Source organism: Falco naumanni, chromosome 8 (genome assembly GCF_017639655.2).
Source record: "Falco naumanni isolate bFalNau1 chromosome 8, bFalNau1.pat, whole genome shotgun sequence".
Classification (NCBI taxonomy): domain Eukaryota; kingdom Metazoa; phylum Chordata; class Aves; order Falconiformes; family Falconidae; genus Falco; species Falco naumanni.
In genome coordinates this window covers 59,352,154-59,365,231 of record NC_054061.1, presented here as the reverse complement: position 1 = coordinate 59,365,231, position 13,078 = coordinate 59,352,154, and the positions used below count along the sequence as shown (strand labels likewise).

At 52.3% G+C, this 13,078-nt stretch overlaps 1 protein-coding gene across 1 annotated transcript in view; it reads right to left on the bottom strand.

The window, feature by feature from the left end:
* Nucleotides 1-906: 906 nt before the first annotated feature.
* Nucleotides 907-13,078, bottom strand: part of COL6A1 (collagen type VI alpha 1 chain) — a 30,254-nt gene continuing 18,082 nt past the window's right edge. The window contains exons 21-35 of the mRNA XM_040603232.1: nucleotides 11,407-11,469; nucleotides 10,849-10,911; nucleotides 10,366-10,416; nucleotides 10,242-10,277; nucleotides 9,694-9,756; nucleotides 9,171-9,236; nucleotides 8,407-8,442; nucleotides 8,044-8,080; nucleotides 7,184-7,192; nucleotides 6,213-6,346; nucleotides 5,032-5,141; nucleotides 4,542-4,725; nucleotides 4,144-4,318; nucleotides 3,743-3,772; nucleotides 907-2,973 (exon numbers count right to left, since the gene is read on the bottom strand). Coding sequence (XP_040459166.1) covers nucleotides 2,363-2,973; nucleotides 3,743-3,772; nucleotides 4,144-4,318; nucleotides 4,542-4,725; nucleotides 5,032-5,141; nucleotides 6,213-6,346; nucleotides 7,184-7,192; nucleotides 8,044-8,080; nucleotides 8,407-8,442; nucleotides 9,171-9,236; nucleotides 9,694-9,756; nucleotides 10,242-10,277; nucleotides 10,366-10,416; nucleotides 10,849-10,911; nucleotides 11,407-11,469 — 1,668 coding nt within the window. The 3' untranslated portion in view covers nucleotides 907-2,362. The remainder of the gene's footprint in view (nucleotides 2,974-3,742; nucleotides 3,773-4,143; nucleotides 4,319-4,541; nucleotides 4,726-5,031; nucleotides 5,142-6,212; nucleotides 6,347-7,183; nucleotides 7,193-8,043; nucleotides 8,081-8,406; nucleotides 8,443-9,170; nucleotides 9,237-9,693; nucleotides 9,757-10,241; nucleotides 10,278-10,365; nucleotides 10,417-10,848; nucleotides 10,912-11,406; nucleotides 11,470-13,078) is intronic.

Here is a 13,078-nt window from a genome sequence, read left to right as displayed (position 1 = left end):
TAGGGCAGATGTGAAGGTATTTTTTCCTAACTTCCCATGGAGACGAGAGCGGGACAGCCGATTCAAACCGCAGCCACCCGCAGAGCCCGCCCAGAGGTGATCCCAGCACTGCAGGATAGTCGGTTGGGGAGCCCAACAAGCATCTCAACTGAGATGCTTGGCCCAGGAGAGAGCATGACTAAGAGGAGGACATGAGACACGGGGGAAGCAAGGCAGTGCCTCTCTGTTACAGAAACAGGACGCGAATGTGCTCTGCAGTCTGGGGAGCAAGTGACTTTGCATGCATCCACAGGGAAAGGTTGCAACAAAACCCTGGGATGTACAGATGCGGCCTGGGAGCTTCCCCAAAGCTTTTATAGCTGTCTTAGGAGATAAACAGAGTATTTGGGGAGCACTGAACTTGGCAAAGCTGGATGAGGTGTTTGATACTTTCACCAGCAGCCCTGCCTGCAGAGCAGCATCCCTACATGCCCATGGGGAGGGATGCTGGCCAAAAGTAGAAAGCAAACACAGCTTACCTCTGCTGCTGCTGATCACCATCCCTCTGCACTTGGTCTTCTGGAAACAACAGTACGTACTTGTGTCGGTTTGGTTTTTTGCAACCAGAAGGCAAATGGAATCTGCACAACCATTTCCCATCCTCTGAGACCTCGGTGCTCTTCTTGTAACATTTTTATGCACTATTTAATAGATGAAAAGAATTCACAGTATTTCTCAAATCCACGGCATTCAGTAATAGGCAGATTTGTGATGCAAAAGCAATAGATCTCTCTTCTTCTGTTCCTTACGGTTTTATGTGAGAAGTTCTGCTGGAGTCCTCCCAGATCCCGGCAACATCTATGCTACCAGGTGACTTTTGAATATTTGGAGCCCTTGAAATTCAAGTCAGACAAACTTCCCAAGAGATTGTGGAAAACAATTTATTTGGCAAATTTCCAAAGTGGACAATTTTTAGTAAAACACAGGCATAAAATAAAACCAACTTGTACGATTGGGTTTTGGATACAGAGTAAAGAGTTTGGGATGCCGATACCTCGCAATCACTGTTGCTTTCCCGGAAGCGCATGAATTCATAGCAAGAGCACCAATGGAAGCGCTGAAACAATCTCACCCAGCCAAACCACATCTTCAGCGTGGTCCTGGAAACAATTGTGTAAACACCAAGGGCCCACATCACCCATGTAGTGATAGCACCTTTGTCAGTATATCTGTAGGGTGTGAGTCAAAAACCCCAGCAGACAATGGCAGCCTTTCCCTTGACTTATCTGGGCTGTGGATGAGGTCCTAATTTGATATATAGTACAGTTAGTGGGTTCCCCTGGGGTCCAGGTGCCTAACTCCTAGATGGTCCTATAGAAACTACACCCAGAGAGCTCACTGGGAATTAGCCAGCTTGGCACTTTTGGAATAAAAATAAAAAAAATAGACATATTAAAAAACCCACTAACTGGGCTCAGAGAGATTTTCCAGAATGGAGCTTGGACCATAACACAAGTCATCAGGTTATTCATGAGGTTCCTGGTTTCACTGTAGGACCATGAGATCAGTTAGTGAAGGAGTGCAGTTACATAGCTTCTTTTAGGGTTTCCTCCCTCCCCGGTGCTGCTGTCCATCTTTCATTTGGTCGGTGCCCAGCCTCCCTGCCCTGAATGGGTGTCAGTGCAGAGGGATGCTCCACCACCTACCTCTACCTCAGCCCTGGGAAGTCAATGCCCCATCCCATGGCACTGGAGGTCAGAGATGCTTCCACCCAGCTTGGGTAACGTAGTCCAGCCCTCTCTTGCCAAGCATGGGAGATATAAACCAAACCTGCCAGCCGTGACAATGATCCCCTCTCAAAGCTTGCTGAAGCGTTGGATGTTTCACTTGTAGCACAGCATTGGGTTAGGACCATTGTGAGCTGGGCAAGTGCTCAGCTGATGTATGAAAGAAGAAGCAAATGAACATAAAACCCTGTATCTGAAAAGAGCATAATCAGCCTTATGAGACCAGGCTAGTCTTTAGTGGTACAAAATTCCTCATCATGATTCTTTCTTGGCAAAAAAAGAGTGGGATGAGGTTGTTATTGGTGTTCTGACAGCTTATTGCTAGGTGTGCTTGTGTTTTCCTGCTGTGGGGAGGGAGAGGCAGTCACGGGCAGGGAGGGAAGTCTGAGGCTAACAGAGTGGAGATGCAGATGATGAAGCAGGGGGAGAAGGAAGGGGACTATGCACAGCCAGGCTGTGGCACTATGGCTATCTGCATAGACTCAGATTCCTCAAGTTGGTCAAGAATACTGTTATTTTTTTGTTTTGTTTTGTTGGTTTTCATTTTAAGGCAAGACAGAAGCAGGTATGGCCTTGGCAGAAACCCACCCAGATGCTCAGTCAACAGCTATCTTCCTGGAGACAGTTTGGTAGAAGACACCACGCAGCAGAGAGGTATAGTCAGGCACACGGAAGAGGTGGCGCTCCCCATAGACCACATCATAATCTGCGCTCTTCCCTGTGACCAGGACACGGATATTGGGCTCGTTGGCTCGGTTGCCCACTGCCAGCACGTAGATCTCGATGCCAGCCTGCTGAGTTTCCTGCACAGCCCTCTCAATGGCCTTTGCAGTGATGCCTTGAGAGTTGCCATCAGAAAACACCAGCACCCTCTTCTTTGCCCCAGTACGAGATGACCGTTGGTACAGCCCCGTGACGTACCGAAGGGCGGCATTGACGTCTGTGGCATCGTTAATGAACTCCATGTTATCAATGGCTTTGGCAATGACCGTGTAGTTGTACTGGAACTGAGCTTCCACTTTCTGCTGGTTCCTGCCACTGTACTGGACCACCGAGATGCGCACGGAGTCATCGGCAGGCTTGCCAGCCTCCAGGAACCGCTCCGCCAGCCGCTTCACGAACTTCTTGGTGGTCTCGAAGTTCTTGCTCCCCACGCTGGTGGAGCTGTCCACCAGCAGCGTGATGTCTGCCGGCCCGGCGAAGGTGACTGCAAGGGGAAAGGTCCAGGGTTTGTTACACTGCGCTGCTCCTCCTGCCTCGTCCACAGAAAGCGGTGAAGGCACTGGTTGTCTTGCAGGCTTCCTGCCTTGTCAGAATTGGGAAATCCCCACTCCCTGCGTATTTGCTAGCTTGGTGTCCTCTACCCCAGTGCTGTCCCATGCTTGTCCTTTCACTCTTTTTTTTTTTTTTTTTTTTTTAATGAAAGGCTGCATTCCCACATACTTGCCTGGCTTGGACAATCTAGTGACAGTTGTTGCTTAAATACAGCGTTGTCCTGGCACGCCTGGGGAACCACTTCGTCTCCCTTGGCTAGCTTCTTTCCATGAGGAGTCTGAGGATTGTATACACTTCTGACCTGATGTGTACCCCACTAAAGTCCTCCCTGTACTCACTTTTCCAGAACCAAACCTCCCTGCCATGGTGCCGATTTTCCCTTGTGCTCCCACAATCACATAGCAATTGATCTCATTACCTGCCTCAGCTAAAGCCTGGGGGGGGCTAAAATCTGGCACAGCCTCCTCTCTAGGTTTGAGGTGCCAGAAAAGCAACTGACTAGGCTTTTTCCCCAGGTGCTTTGGGCTGATATTTGTATGGAGACCCTGCAAGTGTCTGACAAGGCTTGCTTGCTTCTCCAGCCTAGGAGCCTCCCTGTTGTGAGAGGTGTCCAAGCCATGCATCCCCACAAACACAAACTCCCGCTTTGCCCACCGCAGCGCCCACAACTCCTTCCTGTGGCACAAGGATTTAATACTCACTTGGGCAGGTGTAGTCTGGACATTTCTTCTCTGTTAAGAAAATTAGAAAGATTAATGTCACCAGGGAAACCACTTCTCCTATAGCTTCCCTAGGGGCAAACACCTCTGTCACAGCCACGTTGTGCAAGGCACTGTGCAGAGGATATAAACATGCACCAGAAAGTGCAGAGGTGTGTGCTTAAAAAATGCTATGGACAGATATGTCCTGCAGCAGGAGAGGACCTAGACCCAGCTGGAAAGTGTTCTGAGACATGAAGTGTCCCTTGTTTAACTAAACCTTGAATGCTGTTCTCTTCCCTCACCACCTGCTTAAGAGCATGACTGGGGGAAGGCAAGGGAGGGCAGCCTGCGTTCCTCACCACCTTCCTGACTGCCTCCAGCCACATCATCACCTCACCCACCTTGGCAGACGTACGAGGTGATGTTCTGCAAGAAGGTGTCATCCAGGAGCTCAGCATAGTTGTCCCTTTGTATGGACAGTCCTGGCCTGGTCGGTCTGCTTAAACAAGCAATATCATTCAGGTGATCTGGATTTGGAGGGTTCCGGAAAATGTCGCCTATCCCAAGGGAAACCACCTGCAGGGAAGTTAGAGTCCATCACTGGATGTGTTTGTCATTTAACACATTAATAAAATTGAACGCCTGTCACTTTGCAAGAGTGCTTCTAGTGACACGTGGCTCCCCTGCCTTAGCCTTGGGTAGCAAAGACACGGAGATCCCCAGAAAGCCTGCACTACTCTGATGCACAGCCACTGGGCAGTGGTTCCCTGCAGGCAGCGTGCTCCCCCTGTGCCCTTACTGGTGTGACATCGCATAGGGAGCTGAGCGGGGTAGGGTCCCGCAGCGTGTCGGAGCGTCCGTCCGTGATGACAATGGCAACGCGCTTGTCAGAGGTGAATCTCCGCAGCAGGTTTTCCTTGGTGAACTGCAGAGCTTCTCCAGTGTAGGTACCCCCAGCTATCCAATTCAGGTTCTTCACTGCCCTGCAAGCACAGATACCAGTGAGCCTGAGAGCCCTGTCCCATGAATACTGAAGGAGCCCCTGGGAACATCTCTGACACATTTGTGAGGCAGGGCAACATCCCTGCATGGGGCTTTGGGTGAAAAACTGGCAAGCTCCTCAGCCTCAGCACCACCTACAATGTCACCAACCACTACTTTCCACTAAAGAACATTTAGCATCCTTGCAGCTGCGGGAGCTGCTGGCCTGGAGATGGAGGGTGTGAGGTAGTAGGTATCCCTAGGTCAGGTCTCTGCATGATGCGTTGAGACCTGCCCCCCCGACTCACTGTTTGAGTGCCCCGATGTTGTCTATGTTGGCATCCCCCATGGCCACCAGCTCCTGCGTGTTGTCATGGCTGTACTGCACAACGCCCACACGAGACTCCCCAGCTTCAAACTGTTGGAAGAAACAGAAGCCAGTTAGGGTGAGAAACCTCAGGGGGCCCTGGAGGCTCAGAAATCCTGCTGGTGGTTTGTACCAAACACCTTTGCAGCAGCCTTTGCTGCCTCTCCTCTGCCCCATTCCTTGCAGGAGCCCCAACAGGACTGGATGTACGTGGGGACCAATTCAGTGAGCCAGGCAGTGAAACAAGACCCAAAGCCAGGTATCCCAGCTCAGCGGTCTCAGCACAAACCACTGGCCATGGTGGGTAGCTAGGAATAGATCTGTTTTCAAAACTTCTGCTTTTCTTCCAGCACAGTGGTTTTGCTGCCCAGCTCTGGCCTTTCTGCTCATTACCGGCTCTTTGCCAGCTGAAGAGACCCACATGTGCCCACATGAGTGTCCAGTGGTGTGCTGGTGTGGCTTTACAGCCCTTGTGCTACGGATGTGTTCGGTTATACCTTAAGGAAAGGCTGGATCCTAAACATCCCTTCCAAACCACAGAGCTAAACGAGATTTCCCACACACAGCGGGTTATCAGGGAAGAGTTAGGGGCATGAGAGTTTGTGTCCCTCTTCAGACTGGAAGACTCACTACTGGGGCAATATTGCTGTTTTGGGCTGCAAAGGTCCTTTTTTAGTAGTGTGCTTAACTGGTAACCTAAAGCCAAGCTTGGGGAAAAACAGGGGTGCCTGGCCATCAGGGAGCTAGGGTGAGTTGCAACACACCTCATGTGTTATCTGCTCCAGCCACCTGAAATTCTCATCAGCACAAGGAGACTGATGGATCAGGCAAATGCTTTATGAACCATCTGCTCTGGGACATGGAAGAAGAGCTCACAGCCACAGCAGGCAGAGCCTCTTTGCCCAGAAAGAGTGAAATGTCTGTATTTTGGGATAACAAACTGCTGTCTCATCTCCGTCAGTCCATGCATCTGGGAGAAAACAAGACCCACCTTGGTTACGCACTTGAAGCTAAGCCTTGTGGAGGCTCTTTTGAAATGAGGCATCTCCCCGTTTTTATGCTTGCAGTGAAAAAATAAACATGTGGACAGAAGTGTATCCTGGCACTCAGTGGAAATCTCACCTTCACACGCTCATCCTTGCTCAGGCGGTCGATGACTTTGATGATGAAGTCCTTGGCAATCTGGAAGTTCTGCAGGCCAATGCTCTCCGAGCTGTCCAACACGAAGAGGAGGTCGACAGGACCGCAGGTGCACTCTGCAGCAAGGCACAGGAGTGGAGGGGCTTGTGTTTTCTAGCTGAGCAGCTGGCTCAGAGCAGCCAGCTTTGCAGGGAGGCATACCAACGCAAGCAGCTGATGTCAGCCTGGTTAGTCCTGCCCAGGTGGGTGCCTGTGTCCCACCTACCCGCAAAGCATGCTGCATAGGAGACTTGAGAGTCAGCTTACTAATTTTTCCATTTGCATTTTGCTCAGTGCCCCTTATAAGACACGTAGAATTTCCAAGCTGTAAGTATCCTTAAAACACCCAGTAATTATTCCAAAACCCATTTCCTCATAAACCTCCTCACTTCTTCCATTCACCCAGCCCAGGAGGGCAGAGGTGACACTGGTGGGCCAGAGGAGGAGGCTGACTCAGCTTGCTCCCCTCTTTCCCATAGCTGAAGGACATCATGTGCCCTTGGCACTTCCCAACTTGGAGCTTCCTTGGACTGCAAACCCAACCCAGCATCAGAGAAACAAAAACCCAATGCATTTCTCTGCAGGCCAGCACAGGATTTGGAAGGAGGAGGACAGAGCTGGATCCGCAGCATGATCTGAACTGACGTCCCTTTCAACTGCAAAAAAGGGAGGAGAAAATCCTCCTGCAGTTCGGTGGCACAGGGCACTGTGACGACGGTTTTCCAGTTGTAGGACCCAGCCACAGCAGCCTCTGAAGCGATGCAGCCCCCCCCGCCTTGCTCATGTTCAGTCCCCCCTCCCGGGCTCTCACCACAGCTCCGTAGCAGAAGGCAAGGTGCAGGGAAAGGGAAAGGTGCAAGCAAGGAGAAGGGCTAGCAAATGCTTGCAGAGCAGCTTTGCCAAGTAACACTCACCACAGCAAGCTAGAGGAGAAGGGAGAGAAAGAGAGAACGTTAAAAGGCTTGTCACAAGGGTTTCTCACACACTAACACAGACTACCAGTTTGTGTTTCTGCAAACCTAAAGACGTCTGGTCCGGACCATTCTAGCTCATGGAGGTTTTCCTCCCGTTTGAAACATCCAGATGTCACTCCCGTTTCAGATCGTGGTAGCACTGCATGCAGCTGAGCCCTGTTTCTGCACATGCTGAGACATAGCTATTTAAATAAAAATAAAAGCTAATCCTGGAGGGATTAAGGAAATTACCAGAGGATGGAGCTCAAACTCAGCCCCCTAAGTACCCTGTGTCCTTCCAGCACTTTACTGCTGGCTGTGGGCCAGAAACCCTTTGCAGCATGCGTGTACTGCTGCTCCTCATGGCAAGACACCCCAGAACAGACCTCCCCTTTTCCAAGGGGGAAAGTCAGGCCCTGCTATTTAAGAAAAAAAACCATTGTGAAATGGTCCACACAAAGTTTTTACACAACTTTGCTTGTGTTTTCCCTGCAGGGTAATTGTGTATGTACAGAGCCACAGACACAGCAGATCACTGCAGCACGCACAAGTGAAACGCAGCTGCACAACCTGCTCTAGAGATCGAGCTGGAAGGCTGGGGGTCAAGAGGAAGGACAGCAATGTGCAAAAGATCTGCCTCTCTTGAGTTGCAGTCCCAGCTGCAGGGAGGACCTCCCATCCAAGTCTCCCCCAATTCATTGACTTAACTGTGAGTTATGGAAGGGGGGCGAAGCCCATGGCACCCCCCTGCGTGCTGCCTGGGGGCCAGAGTAAAAGCAAGGAGCTGAGCAGGGCGGGAGGAGAGGTACAGGGATACTCACAGCACATCTTCATGATGATGTCCAAGATTTCACATTCCTGAAAACAGAGGTAAAGAAATGTTTGAATAACAGTGAAGGTTCCCAGGTGCTGGCCACCCCCACCCCCCACCCCGCTGCTGCTTTGTGCCCTCAAAGCAGGTCCTGATCTGGAAATGGATGATGTGCAAGTGGGGTGCACTACAGAGGGGACCGGCTGGTGATGGGCCAGCACAAAGGAAACCTGGCCAGTGACACTCACTGGGACAGTAACGGGGGGCAGCCACCACCCAGCCCCAGCAGTGACTCCCTCCCAGGAGCCATCATGTGGGGCAGGGGAAGGACAGACCAAGCAAGCAAGCAGTACCCCAATCCCATCCCACTCACATCTGGTCCTGGTGGCCCCACAGGTCCTGGTGGTCCCTGTTAAACAGAAGCGCGGAGAGAGCAGTTACAAGAGCAGCCCAGTCCTATCCGGGGCATGCTCTGCTGATACCTTGCTAAGCAATGCAGAGTCTGGAAAAGTCTCTCTTGGCTTCCCAGTTGCTGGCTCGTGCACTGGGGTTTCAGCAGGCACATCTGCTTGCTTGCATGATGCCCTGGGGCTGCACGGGCATGGGGTAAAGGACACCCACTTCCATGCACGCAGTGCCTACCGAGGTGGGAAGGCAAGCTCTTTCTGCAGGCAGTGAGCGCACACACCATGTGTGACATGGCTTGGCATTGCCCCCACAGCACCCAGCAGGTGGATGGGTAGATGGATGGATGCTGTTTTCTTGGGAGATGCCTCTCCCGTAGCCTCCAGGCCAACATGAGGCAACACAAGCAAGTGGCGACTCAACATGAACTGAAGGACTTCCAGGTTCAGGACGGCCACTTCAAAAGGCTGCTTGCCCGTACTGAACCTGATCATACAGGAATGCTTGGCTCATGAAAAAGCACAAGCATCTGCACTTTCTGCTCTGGTTTGGGATGAACATGGATTTCAGAGACCCATGTCCCAGGCTGCAGCAGCAGGTTTTCAAACTGTCTTGCTCCCGCTGTGAGCAGGGCCAAGCACCGCGAGCTTGTGGCGAGTCCTGCTGTTGGGAGCTCTGTCAGCCTGGCACACAGCGCTCATCACTGCAAACCCTGCCAGGGTCTTTACTTACCGGGCGACCTTCAGGTCCCCTGTGGCCCTTTGCTCCTTTGATGCCCCTGGGGCCAGGGGTTAGGTTCTGGAAAGAAAACAAAACCAAATTCCACAAATTCATGTGTGTCAGAGTATGGTACCTTCCCCTCCAGATGTCTGCTAAGCCCTGCTTAACCATAAAAATGCTATCCGAGTTTGCTGTATCCAACCAAATGAGCTGGGACTTGGGGGGGTCAGGATGGACACTGGGAAAATATCCCTCTGCAGGGCATGGGTGCAACCTGGAAGCATGCAAAACCCTGTGGAGATGATACCTACCTCAGCCTAACAGATCTGGAGGTTTGCCAGCCATAAGCTGTAGGGCACAAAATTAACATCTGGAGAGAGGTCCCCTTGCCACAGACACCACTTAGCAGCCAAGGGTGCTTGCAGGCTTACGAAGTCCGATGGGCGCTGACCCACAGGCAAGGCAGCGTCCCAGACCCAGCTCAAAGCACTGTGTTCACAGAGAAAAATGATGCAGCTTTATACAGATTACTCACATCATTGCCAGGGTCTCCAGCTTCTCCTTCATCACCTTTAGGACCGACATAGCCTTTTGTTCCCTGAAAAACAGTATGTACAAAGACTCCTGTGGACAGCTCTTGTTAGCATGGTGAAGTTGGTGCCGGCATGCAGTGACCTTGTGAGAGCTGGCTTGAGAAGTGGATGAAGAGCAGTATATAGTTTCCCTAGCACCAAATTGCAGTGCTCTCAAGGGAGAAAGCTTCTTAGGTAGCTTTCACTGTTATAGCACCATCCAGCTCCCCCTGGCTGGAACTCCCAACCCCAAACTCTGGCTCTGGGGCTGCATTGAAGAGCACTCAGCCCTGGCTGCTGCCCTCGGGTGTTACTACCAGCACACCAAGGCACAACACTTCCACCAGGAGCATCCGCTGCAGGGAGAGGTGGGCAGAAGGAAAAGAGGGCTTTGGAAGAGCAGGCTGCTTCAGGGAACCCATTTCACCATGCAGCTGATGGAGAGGCTCTAGGACCCAAACTACCGGCCAGGGCAATTTCTGTAGGGTGTATGAAGAAGCAGCACACTTACATTAATACCAGGGTCACCTCTGTCTCCTGGCCGCCCCTGAGGATGAAGAAAAGCAAGCTTGTTAGGTTGGACAAGCAGGAATAATGGTTTTACATTATTTCAGAGCAGCAGCACAAAAACTTACCGGGGCACCTGGGAATCCAATCGTGCCGTTCCCAGGAGGACCATCCTCCCCCTGGAAAGGAAGAAATATGTGAGATAATAAAAAGCAGATCCCTTAGCATGGCAGCAGGGTCCTGCCCTCCTTGGACAGTTTATCTCCACAACAAAATGTCTGTGCAAAAAATAGGTGACTGGTGGGTTGAACACTGGCACTCGCAGGTAAAAAGGCCATCTTGTTTCTGTGTGACCTGTACAGCCACTGAAAGGAGAGTGATGCTATCTGTCTCAGAGACTGGGGATATGGCCACAGACTGGGAACAAACTGGGAAGTATCAGGTCTTTGTTGCTGGAAAGTATGTCCCAAAACATGGTGCTCTGAGCTTGCAGATGTGATGCATATTCAAAAGCTGGCTGGTTGCAAATTTTCCCAGCATCTCATTTGTGTAGAACCAGCCTGTTGTACATCCTTTCCACATGGCATGCAATCTCCCCAGATACCACTCACCCTTTCTCCCATCAGGCCAGGGTCTCCAGGCAGCCCAGGTGCTCCAGGCAATCCCTTCGGGCCCTATAGAAGGAGCAGAAGAACCATTCAAGCCTTGCACACTCTCCTTTCTGCTGTGAAGATGATGCCTTCCAAGTCACCCAGCTACCATCACAAGCCCATCATACATAGGAGGTGTTTTGCTTCTACAAGAGCAATGCAAAGTCCACAGCTGGGCTTGGGATTCAGCTTGGCCCCTGCCCCGGGGATCAAATCTGCAGGCAGATTCAGGTGGTTACCCTTGGAGAGCGGCTCCCCCAGTTTCTGTGATGGGAAGCTATGTGGCTTGTGGTGTGGCTCTACCATCTCCATGAAACGGCCCCTGGGAGGTGGGGAAAAAGGCAGCCATGGCCTTAAGGACCCATGAAAAATGCCTCGAAGTGTCTGCCAGGAAGCTAGCACCCGAGTTTGTGCCTACAACAGATTTTCAAGATGCAAGGGATTTGGAGACAACTCTAACGGGCAGCATCTCCCTTCATTCCCCGCCCCCAGAAGATGTGGTGATGAAGCAGCACTGACCTCATTGCCGCGAGGGCCATCATCTCCCCTGTAGCCCTTGGGTCCTGGGGGTCCAGGCTCGCCCTAGGGAAACATAAAGAGCTCTCACAACAGGGACTTTGTCTTGATGTTGCTCCTGCCCTGAAGGGCTGGTCCCTTCATTTCATGATGCGGTGGGTGGGGGCATCTGCCTTGTGCCTTCCACCCACCGGTGAGTCACCTCCGCCTCACAAGAAAGGACCTATTGATAGGGGTTAGGGCAGGTGGGGAGATGCTTCAGGAGCTGTGCCTGGCTCCCCCCGTGCAGCCCTGCCTGCACAGGCTGCAGCTCCCCACGCTTCCTTACACCCTGCTTTCCCTGCAGAGCTCCACTGGAGGCAGCCCTGGCCAGGTCCCTGCTGAATGCAAGGCAAAACAAGAAGCTTTCTGTCCCAAGGTGTGACACTGCAGGCATGGGCTGAACACCATGTGCTTTCAGTGACAGCTAGGCTGCAGGAGGGAAGAGCCTCTGAGCAGAGCCTCCAAAGCCCTGAAAGCCATCCCTCTCCTCCACACCTCAGTCCAGTAACAGAGGACTGGGTGGGGGAGAGGACCAGAGGGGCAGGGATGATGCTTTCCAGCAGCAAAGCACAGCTGGGTCACGCAGTGGCATCTCATCAGCTGTGACAGAGGTGCCCCCAGGGCACAGAGCAGTTCTTGGTGGAGCACATCACCCTGAAGGTGACACAGACCTCTCTCCACAGAGGCCCTCCCCGTGCTTCTAGGCTTGGACACGTCTGGGTCGCAGCCAGGCTGGCAGAGGCCCTTCTGGGGCTCCAGGGAGCTTCTGTCCTCAGGAGGCTGCAGAGCCTTGACAGCATGTGCTGGAACGGAGCAAAGCTGTCACTCTGCCACATCCCATCTGGGCAGCGGCCGCTTGCTCCATCAGCTGCGGGTCTGACCAGAGACAAGAGAGGAGGCGGGAGGAGAATTTTTTTTCTCCAAGAGCTCCCACAGACATCCAAGGCAGCCCCTCCACCTTTTGCTCAGCGCCAACAGCCCTTCGCAGGGTTTACTGGCCAGGAGATTGGTAATGGTGGGGGGTAATGATTGGGTGACGATGCTCTTGCCTACGGGTCCAAACGCTCCATCAAGGCAGCATCTCATGAGGAGCTGGGTGTGCAACCAGTCCCCAGGCAATGGAGATGACAGAGTTAGGCAGAGGGAGGCAGAGAGCTGTGGCGGGATAGAGTGATGGCTCAGCAACAGACCCCTCCAGCATTGCTGCTGTGGGCAGCAGGCATGCCAGTTCAATACTCCCGACATCTGAAATATTTCCTGCGACAAGCCACGTTACTGCAGGCAGAAGACAGCACTTGCTCAATGGTACCTGAGCTTCAGCATCGCAGCAACGCATGCCCAAGAATTTCCTCCATATTTTCAGTCCATCAGCAGCACCTCTGACCTTTTGGGAGCCGCCTTCAGCATGGTGGCTCAGCCTAACTCAACTTTGCTGGTTCTCTCACCACCTGGAAGCTGAGGAAGCTGAGATCCCCTCCAGCTGCTGTCCCTGCTCCTCTTTGCATGACAGCAGCTGGGAGAAGCTGGTGCCAAACATCCATGCATGCTGCGCACACCCTTCTTCCAAAGAAAGGTGTACATGAGGGCGCAAAGGGCTTAAAATTACACAGCGCAGTGCAGATCACTGAACTGC